This window comes from Pelodiscus sinensis, chromosome 11 (genome assembly GCF_049634645.1).
Source record: "Pelodiscus sinensis isolate JC-2024 chromosome 11, ASM4963464v1, whole genome shotgun sequence".
Classification (NCBI taxonomy): domain Eukaryota; kingdom Metazoa; phylum Chordata; order Testudines; family Trionychidae; genus Pelodiscus; species Pelodiscus sinensis.
In genome coordinates this window covers 37,563,442-37,580,727 of record NC_134721.1, presented here as the reverse complement: position 1 = coordinate 37,580,727, position 17,286 = coordinate 37,563,442, and the positions used below count along the sequence as shown (strand labels likewise).

The 17,286-nt window shown below is 49.1% G+C and overlaps 1 protein-coding gene across 2 annotated transcripts in view; it reads left to right on the top strand.

Annotated features, from left to right (window-relative positions):
• LOC102448256 (sodium- and chloride-dependent GABA transporter 3) overlaps positions 1-6,010 on the top strand; it is a 278,291-nt gene extending 272,281 nt beyond the window's left edge. For both annotated transcript variants that reach the window (XM_075939327.1, XM_075939326.1), the window contains exon 15: positions 679-6,010. In XM_075939327.1, coding sequence (XP_075795442.1) covers positions 679-831 — 153 coding nt within the window. In that variant the 3' untranslated portion in view covers positions 832-6,010. The remainder of the gene's footprint in view (positions 1-678) is intronic.
• The last annotated feature ends 11,276 nt before the right edge of the window (positions 6,011-17,286 follow it).

Sequence of the window (17,286 nt, the reverse complement as noted above, 5' to 3'; positions counted from 1 at the left end):
TTTCTCACTGGCTGCGTCTAGACTGGCATGATTTTCCGCAAATGCTTTTAATGGAAAAGTTTTTCCGTTAAAAGCATTTGCGGAAAAGAGCATCTAGATTGGCACGGTCGCCATCGGGCTTTTTTGTGCTAAACAGTTTTTACCTGTCTACACTGACCCTCTTGCACAAAAGCATTTGTGCAAGAGGGCTGATCCCTCAGCGGGAGCATCATAGTGTTTGCGCAAGAACACTGACAATCTTACATTAGATCGTCAATGTTCTTGAGCAAATTCAAGTGGCCAGTGTAGACGGCTGGCAAGTTTTTCCACAAAAGCGGCCACTTTTGCCAAAAAACTTGCCAGTCTAGACGCAGCCACTATGTCTTGCTAGAGCTCCTCAAATTCACTTGCATAAGTGGCACCTTAGCCTTCATGCTCATTCTCTGCAAAGGAATGAATAGCATTCTATGTGAAATTAAGTGTTTGATCAAGTTTCGGGGGCAGGGTTTGCTAGATTGGGTTGGGTTGGAATGCTGTGAAGGGAGCCTTTTGATGTGTTGCTCAGTACACCAAAGGAGTCCAGTGGAATGAAATGGACCTGCAGACATTCCTGTGATGAAGAGATGAGGATGATTCTGGCTATGTGTGTTTGTGAAAGAGAGAGAGCGATAATATCTTCCTTTTTCTCCAATGTTTCAGAAATTCAGGAAGTTGGTCATACCTTGCCCAGATCTCAAGATGAGGGGAAAGCTCGGAGCAGGGGCATATGCTGCTACAGTAAATGATTGTGATGCAAAACTGAAAGGCGATGGCAACATTTCAGCCATCACGGAAAAGGAGACACATTTCTGAACGAACTATCATTTTGTTTTATTTTTTGTATAAATAAATAAATTAAATAAATAAAAATACTTCACTTAATTATAGAGGCTGCTTGTTTTGCACAAAATTTATTAACCAGTTAATTTTAAAGTGAACATTGTATAAGTGTTTAAATGATTTTTAATTATTATAAGTAACAATTCTATAAAAGAAAAATAACTAGTATAGTATTGTATGATAATGATGACTTGTAATATGGTGATTTCAGTAAATGTTTTATAGATTTTAGAAGGACCTGTATAATGTGCTGTAAAACTTTTCTACTTGGATTTTTTTGGAAGGCGTAGTGTTGTATACATGTATCTATTCTAATCTGTAAGCATTTCAGACCATTTCAGTTACTAATGTATGTATATAAAGAGGGTCACAATGTCCTTTTGTTTATATTGGAGGGAGTTTTGGAGTACTAGTAATTCAGCTCTGTCATCTTTATATATGAAGCTGAGATGAAGTGTAACAGTTAATCCAAACTAAGGATTTAGTTCGGATTAACTTCTGACTGCCGCGTATAGCCGCGGGCAGTCAGTTCAAACTAAGGGGATTTAAAAATGGCGCCCGCCCGGGAACATGCAAATGAAGCCCGGGATATTTAAATCCCGGGCTTCATTTGCAAGTTCGAATGCCTCCATTAGCCACCCTAGTTCGAACTAGGGGGCCAGTGTAGACATACCCTAAGGGACTTGGCTCCTGCTGTTTGGGAATCAAACTCTAGGCCTGAACCGTTCAGACCTTGTGTCAGAGTTAGGGCTGTAGGCTTAGGCCTTGTCCTTAGCAAAGCACTATTTGCAGGGTGAGTACTCTTTCTGGGGCCTCAGGATATACCACCTGGTAGATGTCTCCTCTGTGCCTGAGCTTCTCAGAACAGATACATAGAAATGTGGTGGCTATTTTCATGAAGATTCTAGAGGCTATGTTTTTTTAAACCTCGGAATTTTGTCATTGTGAAGTCATTGGTATCTGATCTCTCTACTTCTTGGAACATTTGAAGCTATTCCATGTTGTCTCTGACTAGCTAAAATTCCTTGCATGTGGTTGTGCTTTTCCTATTTCCTGAGTTGAAATGTTTGTTTTGTTAAACAGAAAGGGAGTTCCTATGACAATTTCCTTAGATAAAGAGATAGAACTTATTTCATAGATATCCCCCCTGAAATGAAATCCAGAATGATATAATGACTATAGCTAGCACTTACATGACTCTTTTAATCTTCAAAACATTTTTGAAATATTACTGAGCTAGGCAGGCATTTTGCCCCTCTTACTGGAGTCAAACTACCAGTGAAGACAAAATGAGAGTTTGCTTGGGAAAGGAGCCAGTAGCAGTTGACTGTACCTGTACAGCAGCCCTGTGTGGTAAGTTATACGGGACAGCTTTTGAAGATGGGGAAAATGAGACAGGGCATCCCCAATGCTACAAAAAAAGTAGGAACTGGGTTTTGAAATCAGGAGCTTGGTTATTCTATCAGTTGCTTGAGCAACCCTAATTGACTTCAGTGGATGTCACTAACTGGTCGAATGATTAGACCATAAGGCTATGTCTACACTGCAGGCTTTTTTCATAAGAACAGCTGTTCTTGCACAAAACCTTGCCGGGTGTCTACACTGCACGTGCATTCTTGTGAAAGTAAATTTATAGTACAGCGTTGGAAAACAGGGCTTCTTCCAGAAGAGTTGTTCCTCTCCCTACAAGGAATAAGTCCTCTTGTGCCAAGAGCTCTTCCACAAGAAGGCAGTATAGACAGGCAACATGATTTTCTTGCGCAAGAAACCCCTATGGCTAAAATGGCCATCAGAGCTTTCTTGCACAAGAGAGCGTACACGCTGCTATGGATGCTCTTGTGCAAAAGCACATCTCTTGCACAAAAGCACATGGCAGTGTAGTTGTGCTCTTGTGGAATACCTTTTGCACAAGAACTCTTGTGCAAAACAGTTTTTCTGCAAGAAGTCTGCAGTGTAGACATAGCCTAGGGGTTTCCAAATAACAGTTCCAAGATTAAACCGCTAGACTATCTTGCTTTCTCTCTCTCACACACACACTATTCCAAACACTACTACTGGATAATTTTTTCCCTCTTCTCTGAGGCTGACAGAATACCTCTGACTCAGTGGCTGGGTGAGACATTGGTGAGTTTGCTGTCTCACAAAGGCTCATCTGATCAGCTAATGTGCAAGCAACAGCATAACAATATTGGAACAATGTCACAGTGCCCTCTGTTCAGAAGAGTTGAAATTCACCCATGCTGGGAAGCCCAACACAATGGCTACGTCTAGACTGGCATGATTTTCCACAAATGCTTTTAACGGAAAAGTTTTCCGTTAAAAGCATTTTCGGAAAAGCGCATCTAGATTGGCACGGACGCTTTTCCGCAAAACCACTTTTTGCGGAAAAGCGTCCGTGGCCAATCTAGACACGCTTTTGCGCAAAAAAGCCCCGATCACCATTTTCGCGATCGGGGCTTTTTTGCGGAAAACAAATATCAGCTGTCTACACTTTTGCCTGAACAGGAGCAGCATAGGAACTTTTGCCTGAACAGGAGCAGCATAGTATTTCCGCAAAAAGCACTGATTTCTTACAGTAGGAAGTCAGTGCTTTTGCGGGAATTCAAGCGGCCAGTGTAGATAGCTGGCAAGTTTTTCCAGAAAAGTGGCTGATTTTCCAGAAAAACTGGCCAGTCTAGACACAGCCAATGCGTATATCTACACTACAGGGCTATGTCTACATTAGTGCGATCTTTCGCAAAAGCAACTGCTTTTGTGCAAAAATTTGCTGCCTGTCTACACTGGTCACGAGTTCTTGTGCAAGTACACTGATATTCTAATGTAAGGAATCAGTGCTTCTTACGCAAGAACTCTGATGCTCCCGCTCAGGAATAAGCCTCCTTGCATAACTGTTCTTGCGCAAGCGGCCAGTGTAGACAGGCAACATGAATTTCTTGCGCAAGAAAGCCCTAAGGTTAAAATGGCCATCAGAGCTTTCTTGTGCAAGAGAGCATCTACACTGGCATGGATGCTCTTGCGGAAAAGCACATCTCTTGCGCAAACGCACATGCCAGTGTAGACGCTCTTTTCTGGAAGAGTTTTTGCACAAGAACTGTTCCACAAAAGAGTTCTTGCGCAAGATCTTGCCAATGTAGATGCAGTGCAGAGTTTTTTCAGTAAAAGGGCCATTTTCCTGAAAAAACTTCAATTATGTCCACAGTGCAATCATGGTCTTCTGAAAAAAAATTGAAAGAACAGAGGGGCTTTTCTGACATTGGTAATCCTCATTCTATGAGGAAGAAGCCTTTGTCCGAAAAGTGTGTGTGGACGGGGAAGATGGAGTTCTTTCTAAAGAAGAGGAAAGAGGAAAAAGCACAGGTGCCCTGGTGGCCATTCCATCCACAGTAACCACAGCTGAAATGCAAGGTAGCGTCCATTCAGTGCAGTGCTATCTTTTGAAAAGGCAGATTGCTTTTTCGATGCACTTTGGAAGGGTGGACACTCTCAGAAGAAGTTTTTCCAGAAGATCTCTTCCAGAAAAGCTGCTTCTGAAAAAAACCTGCAATCTAGACATAGCCAATGTATTGTTAGGGGAAAGCTTAACTGGGACTAGAGTGGTACCTCTTGCTGGCCCACTGCACAAGGGTGAATTATACCCATAGTTTCTAGTATATCTTAACTGTACGTAGAGATTTGACAATTTAATGTGGTCTTAAGATAATTTGCATAGCTTCTGTAAGATATTCAGTACAGTCATTTCCTCAAATCAATTTCTATAATGTAATGGCCCTTTTTGAGAAGGCCTGGGACTAGAGGAGAAAATTATTCTTTTATTAATCTAAAACTGTAGTCCACATGTTTTCATGTGACTGGTGACTTTGGAAGCCTTAATTTTTGGGTTCTTAACAAGAGACTGCTTAAAGAGGCCTGACTTTCAGAGAGTGCTGAGCATCTAGTGAAAATCAGATTCCCCTGAGGAGCATACAAAAATGGAGATACCCAATATTACTAGTTACTTTTTAAAACCTTAACTGTGGTATTTACTGAAGAGAAATGCCATCAGAATTTGCAGCTACAGATAACTGTAGAAAATACTGAGTTCTGAATCAAGTATATATCAAAATGTTGGAAGTATCTCCATCCCAAGGTGAGAAATCAGTAACTCTTTGAAGCACTAGCAGGTCCCAAGAAACACATCCTGGCCAGCATCCATCTCTGGTCCTCATTTGTGTTCCCTTTCTGAAGGGACCAGACAACTAGCCTATCAAGAACAACTTGCAATGTGTGTGGGTCACCTTGTTGAGGAAGGCGTTTTTTTGTATCTAGTCTCTCCAAATTATCCTGTTTACTCTACCCATTTCCTAGTGAGTGGTGAAGGGAATCGAGACACTGCAATTCTGCGAAGAGTCATTAACTCACATAATGAGACCCAATAGAACTACTCATGGGAGTCAAAGCTTCTCGTGTTTGCAAGAGTGGCCCACTGAAATGTGCCAATTTGTAGGAAAGCCAACTCTCTGCACCAGAACAGGATGATAATTCCAGGCAATTTAGGGTAGCCATTTAAATCAAAGCACATTTCTTTGCTGTTGACAAAGTGAGTCATGCATTTTAGCTTGTTAATCCACTTTGGACCATCATACTCATCCAAATATCTTTACAGGTACTATGGAACATGCTTCCTACTCTGCTGCTATGAACCATTTTACCAATAGCTTTATACACATACATATGGTTCGGCATGGTCTAAAGCATTATACAGTGTTACTAATTTATGTGTTTGTAAATGTATGCCTGTAATACCTGACCCACTTAACATTTTACTGATTTGTTTTTTAAGATTTGTGGGGTTGGGTTTTTGTTGTTATTTGGGGTTTTTTTGGAGAGGTGCGGAGCAAATTTCCTACTAGTATTTGTGAACTTTTTAAAAAACAAAATAAGACGAAAAAAGGAACTCTATCATCACCACAATGACTTTTTGTATGCAGTAGAAGCAATATTGCCCTTTTCTGACGTATTCACAGTATGGAGAAAAAAACAAAACCCAGACACTGAACAACCACCAAGGTATATGTTCTGTTATGCTCACATTTGCAATTTATTTGGTATTCAAAGATCACAAAGTTTTGACTCCTTACTCATGTTTTAAAATTAAAGAAAATGGGCAAAACTGTATCTGGTGTCCTTGGTTTATGTCAACATTGCTCACTGGGTATTTATGTGGCCTTCACTGATATCTTTGAGGTATCCCTGTTTTGGTTGCGTGACTTGCCCAAAGTCAAAAAGAAAATCTGTGGCTTAGTCCAGGGTCTGAGAGTCTTGTGCCCTATCCATTCAATCATCCTGTCTACTCCAGCCAGGATTGTCTATAGCCCAAGAACATTTCCTTTGGCATGATACTACATTCTGATGGAGATCATCATTTAGCACAAGCTGATAATGTTGCATGTCATGCTGATTTAAGTGCTGATAGATGATCTGCTTCCCATTCTCAGCAGTCGATATGATTTATGCACCTATATTCATGCACTTGCCACTGGCAAGTGTCAGAGTGAGAAAGTTGGATTGGGTAATGACCCACCTGATCAGAGGATTACCTGAATCATATGGTTTGGTTCAGCAAAGCTCAAAAGGGTCTGACAGGACTAGAATTTAGTGGGAACATGCTTTTAGGTGGCTTGTGGCCACTTACACTTCCAAACCTGGCTGGAAAATGGAAGCATAAAGCTGTATGAAAACAACGTTGGCTGCAGTTCTTTGTACCCTTAAAAGGATTGTCTGGAACTCATTTTGAGGGATGAATGCTGAGCCAGGGTATGTCTACACTACCCCGCTAGTTCGAACTAGGGGGGTAATGTAGGCATACCGCACTTGCAAATGAAGCCCGGGATTTGAATTTCCCGGGCTTCATTTGCATAAGCGGGGAGCCGCCATTTTTAAATCCCCGCTGGTTCGAACCCCGTGTAGCGCGGCTACACGGGGCTCGAACTAGGTAGTTCGGACTAGGATTCCTATTCCGAACTACCGGTACACCTCGTTCTACCTAGTCCGAACTACCTAGTTCGAGCCCCGTGTAGCCGCGCTACACGGGGTTCGAACCAGCGGGGATTTAAAAATGGCGGCTCCCCGCTTATGCAAATGAAGCCCGGGAAATTCAAATCCCGGGCTTCATTTGCAAGTGCGGTATGCCTACATTACCCTCCTAGTTCGAACTAGGAGGGTAGTGTAGACATACCCCTAGTTCTTTGGCCTTCCTAAGCCTGTGGTCTGCATTGATGTGTGGGAGCTAGCAATAGAAAGACTTTAATTCACAGATGTCATTCACTAGCCCTTTCACAAAGCAGAAAACATAAACCATTATAAACTATTTACCACAGGTAACAGGACCAAACAGCTGGGTGCCACAATTGAAGAAAGAGGCTGGGTGATGTGCTTGAAGAGTTCCTTCCTCACCACAATTTTTGTGTTTTCCCAATTTTTTAAGCTCTAAAAGCAAAGTGGACGGGGCTGCAGAGAGGGGCATTTGAAAAGGAGCACAAGAGATCCTGCACCCAAACAGGCTGCCAGGAGAGTGAACTAACTTTGGGGTGAGTGAGTGAGTGAGTTTGCTCGACTCTTTTCATTCGGTTTCTGTTCTGTTGCAGGTGATTTCAGTTACTGTGACAGTTGGGATTATGTGACTGGGAGTGTTTGATCTTTTGCTCCCTTGATTACTCTTGATCAGACTCACTCTGCCTTGGGATTTGCCTTCCCCTGTGTGGCTAACGAGGGGGTAGACCTGACGTAGGGGAGAAGGCTTTAAAAACCAGAGGCAGTGTGACCAGGAGAGTGAAGCAGACGGGGACGAAAGGGGGGCTGCAGACAGGAGTTTGAGAAGGTGTCCTCTCAAGGAAGACCCACAACACCGGTGCCTACACTGCTTTTGTCTCCTCCATCCAGGTATCGTTTTACAGGGACCATGGCTTGCGTGTCCTACTTCCTGAAATCCAGGCTGGGGGAACCATCCAATGTGAAAGGTGCTAGCAGGTGGAATCTTTCAGGAAGTAGGCTAGGCTGAGGAGCATCCGAATCCATGAGGAGGTACCTGAATCACGCTTTGAGGTGCCCGAAGGCGCACACTACCTGGATTCGGGCCCAGCTGAGGTGGGAATTGAATCGGTCCCTGCTGAGGTCCATCTGGGGAAACTTCTCGACAGTCCTGCAGACTGTCACTGGGGCCAATTTACAGACATCTACATCGGGTGTTTGGGGACGGCACATGATGCAGTGTATAGCTTCATCAGCCATAGCAACAAGGGGTAGGCCATGTCCCCATGATGCACAGTGGCAGCTGCATGTCCCCACACTCAAAGTTGCACAGGAGGAAGAATTTGCCAGCCTCCAGCTTCCTGTAGAGCCTAACATTTTAAATAATGGGCGTAGTCATCCCTGCCCAACCACCCAACAAAAATGTCCATGAACTGGCCATGGTGGTCAACCAGGACCTGTACCACCATTGAGAAATAGCCTTTGTAGTGTACATATTGGGCAACTCGATTAGTTGGTGCACGGATTGGAATGTGGGTTCCATGGAATCACTCCACCACAGTTTGGGAACCACAAGGCAGCAAATCGGGTCCAGGTCTCGCAGATGGCTGACCCTGTGCAGCAGGATAGAGTTGATGGCCCTCACCAACTGCAGAGGGAGACAAACACAGAAAAAAGAGAATGAGCGAGGGAGTTGCCTGAACCCATCCCTCTCCAAACCCCACCCTGAGCTCAAACACCCCATGAGCCACCCAGTATGTGGCTGCTCCCCCACCAGGACGTGAAACCCCTGCACTGCCCTCTCCCCGTTCCCTAGGGTCTCCCTTTCCAGGACTCCCACCCTCCAGGAACTGCAGCCTGAAAATGCCTTACTTCCATAAGGAGGGCCCCAACAATCGAACTGGTTGCCCGTCTGGGGCGGCGAGCTTTCAGACAGCGATGGCAACCTGCTTTTCCAGAGTGGGCAGCATATCATTGGAGGGCAAGGGCACGCCAAGCACACAATTCCAAAAAAGTACCCTTCCACATACGGAAGTTTTGGAGCCACTGCTGGTCGGCCAACTGCTCCATCACCTGCTGGTCCCTCCAGTTGGAACTGGTGTCCAGCCTCCAAAAAGTCTCTCTACTGTGGGATATGGTTGCAAGGACCTGGCTCCGCAAACAGGGAAAGGGTCTCAAGGATGAGCTGGGTGTTGAGCTCGTGGAGGGCCATGAAGGCAGCCTGCAGAAATTGCTGCAAAAACTGTAGCATGACCATCAAATACCCAGGGGCAGCTCCAGCTTGATGTCACGAAGAATGCTTTGTCCTGCAAAAGCTGGGCAATGAGAGCTTTGCACTGCTAAAGCTTTGCTGTCCCTTGGAGAGGTAGGCAAGCATGCAACAGAAGCAGAGCAATGGCACCCTTTAAGTGCGTCTCTTAGCTAGACTTAGGCAACAGCACTTGGAACCAATTGCTGAGCTAATGCCCAGCCTGAACTGACTCTGAGTGGTCTTATATAGATGAGCTAGCACCCAATCAATGAGGAGGCTAGCTTTTGAAAAAGCAGATTTGCATCTCTTTTAAAAGAAGTATTTCTGGATTAGATGTAGCCTAACTTAATATCCATTGGCAACATTTAGAAGCAGTCAATATAGTTACTCATCTAATGGCTCTATCCATCCCTTCCTAAGATCCTACTTCCTATGGTCTTGTGCAGCATGTTTGGCAGCTTTTCCTAAATGTTATTGTAAATCTGAGCCTTTTAGTGAAAACTCCTGTTAATCCATCATTATTTTAATACAAACACCCACTGTTCCTTATACTTGCATGAATGACTCACTCTTCCCTTCGCTCCCAAAGGGTGAACAGTCTGCAATGAAGGCAGAGCTAGCGGCATGCCACGCTCAAAAGAGCATGCTACACAAATTCACACAGACACTCCCAGGGGCAATTCCAACTTGGGTTGAGGACATTAGTATGGAATGCAGCTCTGTTTTGATCACTAACCACCGTCATTAAGAATGGCATTTACTGAATCATATGCTATGTCTAGACTGCTGCTTTTTGTCAGAAAAAGGTACACAAATTGTGCTCAGCGCTGAGCTAAATAGCAGAAATCAAGTAACATGTTGGGAGCAGAGCTGGAAGGGTTGGTTTGGCTTTTTGTCTGTTTGCTGATGAGCTGCTAGAGAAACATAACAGTCATTAATACTGTACACTTATAATCCTGAAAGATGGGCTGTTTCAAAGAGCCACAGATGTGCAGGAGGAGAATCTGACGGATGTGAGCTAGACCTATAGATTTTGTACTGTGCGCATACATGAATGACATGTTGCACATGGAGGGCTAGATTCAGAGTCTTCTTAAAGTTACCTGCGCTACTATGGCAGCACAAAGCAGCCAAGAACCTAGCAGCAGCAGCAGGATGGATTTAGTATAGTGATTGCTATGCTGCCCCTTCCTGACTGCCCCAACCTAGCAAATATGACAGGGGAAAAGGCGTTACGACTGTAAATTCCTCCAGCGATTTCCAGCTGTCTGAAAGCCCCCTCTGAGAGCAGAATTTAGAGCAGCCAATTTAGAGCAGAATTTAGTCGCGACCAATGTGATTTAAGACACATATCCCACCCTGGGCAGAACTGGGAGCCAAATAACTAGTCCCGAGGATGTGAGCCAGAGGTCATTTGTAGTGTTGATATAAGCACTGGAAACTAGAATTAATTTAACATAGTAATAAAATTACCATTTGATGTGAATAATTTTCAGTTAAATTTTTAGGATTAAATTTCACCCTGAAATTTAATACTAAATAATGGCAGTATAAGACCTGACAGTCTATTTGCGATCTCCTCAATCATCCAGGCCACTATAACCTTTAAGTTCACTTGTGGACAAGTCAGGACAAGCAATAATTCCTTAGACTATTTCGCTTTCAATCATCAAGTGGACTTTGTATTCTCCTAGAAAGCCTGTATGCTCCCTACCTGAAGTAGGTGTCCATTTGTGCACTTAAGTCTTACCACAAGTGAACTTAGTTATCTGTTCTGCTCCCCATGAATGTGTCACAAAAAAAAAATCTCTTTTCCAAATCAATCCCAAAGCAAGCAGGTGGACAGTTACCACTTTGAAAATATTTCCAGCAATGAACAAAACACAGGAAAAAAGGAAACTTCCAACACAAAATAGATGATCGTTCCAAAATGACAGCTGCACACTGTTTCGCAAAAGGATCCTTAGTGCTTATGTAGTATTACATAAATTTACCACTGGTTAAAAGGTTAACTTTTTTAAAATACATAAAAGTCTAATGAAAAGACTGACATTTGACATTTTCCCTTTCATGCTCCCACTTTTTCTTTTTATCTCCATAGAAGGCAGCATTGATTATAATTACGGTGGAGACTGAAATGGTTTTTATGTATATACTAGTCATAAAACGGGATTTTTTGGGTCTCTCCTCCATGTCCGTCTCTCTCTCTCTCTGTCCTCCTCCTCCTGCCTCTCCCCTCTTTCTCGCAGCTCTCCTCTGCCTCCTGCCTCTCTCTCCGTCTCTCTTTGTCTTCTCCCCCTCCTGCCTCTCACTCTCTCTTTCTCTTCTCCTCCCCCTCCTGCCTCTCACTTGGGGGAACGCGGAGTCCAAACGATGGTTTGGGCTCCGCGCTCCCCATGCGTGGCAAGCAGCACAAGCGGCTGTTTGGGCTCCACGCTCCCCCTGCAGCACAGGGACCGTGGATCCCAAACGGTCTCTTGTGCTGCTTGCTCCCCCGCCGTGGCCCAGCTAAGCGGTGCAGAACTCAGCCGAGCGCCATAGCGGCGGAAAGGGAAGGGGGGGCCTGGGCGGTGATGTACAATGCTGCATGGGGGAGATCCCAAACTGTCGCTTGCGCTATTTGCTCCCCCGCGGTGGCCTGGCTGAGCGGCTCAGAAGTCAGCTGAGTGCCACGGCAGGAGGCAACAGCACCTCCCAGAGGCAAGATGTAACACTACAGCGTTACAGAGTCACAGACATTGGGCTACTATATATATATATATATTCAGTGTATTAAAAACCCTTTTGCTGCACTGAATATATTTGGAATTTAAATTTATACAATTTAGAGAAACAAAGACTCTGGAGATGAGAGAGACTCCTTAGAGATTCCTTTATCTCTTTCATGCTTTTAAGATGATGAAAATGTAAATTATATTAAGAGACCAATCCTGTAGTCTGTGTCTACAACGTTCTCATTGCAGTCAGCCCATCTGAGGATTGCAGTGGATAATTTTCTGCTTTGCATTCTCATGAACTTACCAGTGTGATTGCAGGGTGATCAGCTGGTTTCCAAGTGCTACAGCTAATGCTCAGTCTCCTTATTACCCTGAAGGTATTACATGTGAGCCCAGCTATTTATGCACTTGCTGCTCTGCAAACATTTGACTTGGTACAAGAGCAATTAATTTGTAGCTGTATACTCTTGCACTTTCAATTCTAGATCTTATTATTTCTCATAGACTTCTAGGTCAGAAGGGACCATTTTGATCATCTAGTCTGACCCCCTGCACAATGCAGGCCACAGAATCTCACCCACCCCCTTCTAGAATAATCCTCTTACCTATATCTCAGATATTGAAGCCTTCAAATAATTTGAAGACCCCAAGATGCAGAGAATCCTCCAGCTGTGATCTGTACCCCATGCTACAGAGGAAGGCGAAAAACCTCCAGGGCCTCTGCCAATCTACCCTGGAGGAAAATTCCTTCCCGACCCCAAATATGGCCATCAGCTGAACCCTGAGCATGTGGGCAAGACTCACCAGCCAGACACCCAGAAAGTTCTCTATAGTAACTCCTTTCATCCCTCCATTGACCTATTTCCCACTGTAACGCGGGAGCCCGTCCTGCTCCCCGCCGTGAATCTGTTTACCCCCTTTTTGACGTTCCCCTCACCACTTGTGCTCCTCCGTTCCCCTCCTCCTCGTGTTGTGTGCCGCTCCTCCAGTGCCCTGTGCCTCCTTCCTCCTGTGTCCTCCTCTCCTCTCCTCCTCCGCTCTTTCTCCCGCCTCCGCTCTCTCCCCCTTGTCCGCTCCTTCCTCCTTCACTCGCTCTCCGACTCCCTCCTCTCCTCCTCGCTCCTCCGGGCTCTCCCCCTTTCCTTCTGCTCCTTTCCCCTTTTGAATCCCCCGCCGGCGTCCGGCCCGGGCGACGCAACGCGCCACGTCACCAGGCTCCGCCCCTGCCGTGCGTGCGCGCGCCCGGCGACGTCAGCCGTCACGTCGCCGGGGCTCCGCCCCCGCCCTACGCTGCTGTCCGGGCGTAGCCCCGCCTCCGCCGCGTCGCCCGTTATCCGGGCCGCGGCCAGGGAACAGGCCCCGCAGTGCCGCCGCGCTCCCTGGGTGGCGCCCAGGAGGGACAGCGCGACCGCGGGCTGAGTGCGGGGCGGGCCGCCGGACGGGGTGTGGGGGAGGCGCGCCCCGTCACACACCTCCCCCTCCAGGTTTGCCCGCTCCTCCCCTCGTGTCTCTGGGGTCTCCTCGGGTATCCTGGAGAAAAAGTCTGCGTTCCCGTGGTCTTTCCCTGCCCGGTGGCTCACTTTGAACCGGTAGGGCTGCAGCGCCAGGTACCACCTCTGGATGCGGGGATTGGCGTCTTTCATAGCCTGGAGCCACCGGAGGGGTGCGTGGTCGGTCACCACCGTGAATGTACTGCCTAGGAGATAGTACCGTAACATGTCAACAGCCCACTTAACCGCCAAAGCCTCTTTTTCTATCGTTGAATACTGCTGCTCCCGCGGGAGTAGCTTGCGGCTAACATATACTATAGGGTGTTCTTCCTCTCCTTCCCCCTGGGATAATACCGCACCGAGCCCGCGCTCGGAGGCGTCCGTCTGCAAAATGAATGGGCGGGAAAAGTCAGGCTGCGCCAGTACGGGGGCTTGAGTTAGCCTCTGCTTTAGAATCTCAAAGGCCTGGGCGCACCCGGGGTCCCATCGCACCCTCTTAGGGGCCGCGTTCCTGGTTAGGTCCGTCAATGGGGCCGCCACGGACGCGAAGTCGGGCACAAAACGTCTGTAATAACTGGCGAGTCCCAAAAACTGCCGGACCTGGCGCTTCGTGCTCGGGGGGGGATAATTTCGCAATGCCTCCATCTTCCCGATTTGGGGCCGTATCTGTCCTCCCCCCACCGTGTACCCCAAGTACGACACCTCCCGCTGGCCAAACTGACACTTCGCGGGGTTAACGGTGAGCCCGGCTTCCTGAAGGGAGGATAACACCGCCTCTATTTGCCGCAGGTGCTCGGTCCAAGTTGCGCTGAAGATGACTATATCGTCGATATAGGCCGCTGCGTATGCCCCGTGAGGCCGGAGCACTTGGTCCATTAGCCTCTGGAACGTGGCAGCGGCGCCATGGAGGCCGAAGGGCATTCGTTTGAATTGGTACAGGCCGAACGGCGTGGAGAATGCGGTTTTCTCGCGGGCCTCCTCCGTCAGTGGGATTTGCCAGTACCCTTTCGATAGGTCGATCGTGGACAAGTATCGGGCATTCCCCAGCCGCTCCAACAACTCATCTATCCTCGGCATTGGGTAGGCATCGAACACAGACACCGCGTTGACCTTCCTGAAATCAATGCAGAATCGGGTGGTGCCATCCTTCTTAGGGACCAGTACGATGGGACTTCTCCACGCGCTGCGGGATTCTTCGATCACCTCCCACCGCAGCATCTTGTCCACTTCGTCACGTACCGTCCCCCACAGTTTCCTGGGCAGTGGCCTGACCGGCTCCCTCACGGGGCGACCGGGTGTGGTCACGATGGGGTGCTGGACCAGGTCGGTCCGTCCTGGCGTCTCTGTCAGGACCTGAGAGAACCTCCCCAAGGTTTCTTGTAGTCCCCTGCTCTGCCCTGGTGTGAGGCCTAGGCCCAGGTGGGGCCGTGCGGCCACCTCGCCTTCCCTCGGTCCTGAGCCCCACCCCGCCAGGGCCTCCCGGGCCCGCCATGCTTTAAGCAGGTTGACGTGATAAATGTTGGTTGTCTTCCGTTTCCCGGGCATCCTAATCTCATAGTTCACGTCCCCGACTCTCCTGATCACCTCGAAGGGGCCCTGCCAACTAGCTAACAGTTTTGAGGATTGTTCGGGCAGCAGGAGGAGAACCCTATCCCCGGGCTGAAAGGTGCGCAACCGGGCATTCTGGTTATAGTAGCGGGCCTGCTTCCCCTGCGCCTCCTCCAGGTTGCGTTTGGCGAACTCGCCTACCCGACGTAGCCTTTCTCTGAGCCTCAGGACGTACTGTACTGTCCCTTGTACTCGGGTCTCCTGCGCCTCCCAGGCCTCTCTCACTATATCCAGGATCCCCCTGGGCTGCCTACCATACAGGAGCTCGAACGGGGAGAACCCTGTGGAGGCTTGGGGTACTTCCCTTATTGCGAACAGGAGTGCCGGCAGGGCTCGGTCCCACTCTTTAGGTTCCTCTTCCACGAATTTCCGGAGCATTCCCTTGAGTGTCCGATTGAACCGCTCCACGAGCCCGTCGGTTTGCGGGTGGTAGACCGATGTCCTCAAGGTCTTTACCCTCAGCAGGCGGCACAGTTCCCTCATGAGCGCCGAGGTAAAGTTCGTCCCTTGGTCGGTGAGGATTTCTCCTGGTATGCCTACTCGTGAGAAGATCTTAATCAGTTCGTTCGCGAGCGTGGGGGCGGTAGCGTTCCGAAGGGGTACGGCCTCGGGGTAGCGGGTTGCGTAGTCCACTACCACGAGGATATACTGGTACCGGTTCTTCGTCCGCTCCAAGGGTCCTACCAGGTCCATGGCGATCCTCTGGAATGGGACATCTATCACCGGCATTGCCACGAGCGGGGCCTTGGTTACCCTCCCTGGTCCCATCCTCTGGCATTCCGGGCAAGATTCGCAAAAGTCTTTAGCCGCCCGGTATATGCCAGGCCAATAGAACCGCTGCAGTAGGCGCTGCACCGTCTTCTCATACCCTAGGTGCCCGCCCCAGGGGTTGCTGTGGGCCAGGTCCAACAGCCGCCTGTGATGTAGCTTTGGTACGACCAGCTGCGTGATCACCTCCCCGTCCTCTCGTCCCTCCGTGATCCTGTATAGGCGGTTGTCTTGGATCTCGAAGCGTGGGTAGCCCCTTTCTCCCTCTGCCCCGGTGGTTGCGTTCTCCCATGCTTGCTGCAGGAGGGGGTCCTCCCTCTGTTCCCGGACGAAGTCGGGGGACCACTCACCCTCTATGTCGGTCGGGTCCTCCCCGGCCCTAGTTCCCGGCTCCCTCGTTGGGGCCTCTGTATCCTCCCCGGCCAAGGCGGCTTGATCTCCCTGCCACTCCCGGAGGGCCTGCCCGAACCCGCTCCAGTCTCTTCCAAGGAGCACGGGATATATTAGTCCCGGTACAAGGGCGACGTAGGCCCTCCCTTCCGAGCCCCCATCCTTCAAGCGCACCCAGACCGTGGGGTATGGCTCGACGCGTCCGTGTATGCATTGGACGAACACGGGGGGCCCCCGGGGCTCCCTGGGGGAGACTAGGTCGGCCCGGACCAGGGTCTGGCCGCAACCTGAGTCCACGAGGGCGGTGACTACCTGGCCCTCTACCTCCACCTGACGTAATATCCTTCCCGCGGGTTGGGGCCCCGACCTGCTCTGCCCTGTCATTACCTGCGTGAAGGAGCAGTCCATCAGCGGGCAGTCCCGCTTGAAGTGTCCCTCTTGGCCGCATTGGTAGCACGCTCCCCCGGGACCCCGTGCCGGGGGTGGGTTGATCTTCCGCTCTTCCTGGGCAGCTGGGCGGGGAATTGGCTCCTCCCTCACAGGGCGGCTCCACACCGGCGCTAGGCGTCTGCCACCGCGGCCGGGGCTGGGGGGGGCACCCGGTCCCCTCGTCTCCCCTTGCCGGGGCGGGGGTCTGGTCTCCCTTGCTGCCCCGCTGGAGTGTTCCCCTCGGGACCCGGGTCCTTCCCGGCCCCCCTCGGCCGACATATAGTCCTCCATTAGGGTTACCGCGTCGGCCAGAGACGTAGGGTGGTGCCGTCTCACCCACCGCTGCCCCTCGCCCGGAAGGATGTGTATAAACTGCTCCAGGACCACCGTCTCCGCTACCTGGGGTCCTGACCGCTGCTCGGGTTCTAACCAGCGCCAACACGCCTCCCTGAGCCGTTGTGCCACGGCTCGCGGGCGGGCCCCCGGGGTGTATTTTTCTTGCCGGAACCGCTGTCTATAGGTCTCGGGGGTGACCCCTAGCTGGTCCAGGACTGCCTCTTTCACTTTGTAATAATGTAGGGCATCTCGTGGATCTAGACTCCGATAGGCCAGCTGAGCTGGGCCGGTAAGGTACGGAGCTAGTAGCGTAGCCCAATGTTGTTCTGGCCACCGGGCGGCTGTGGCTACTCTTTCAAAGGTGACCAGAAAGGCCTCGGGATCGTCGGCAGGGCCCATTTTAGTCAATCTTACGGGGAGCTGGGCTAGGGCC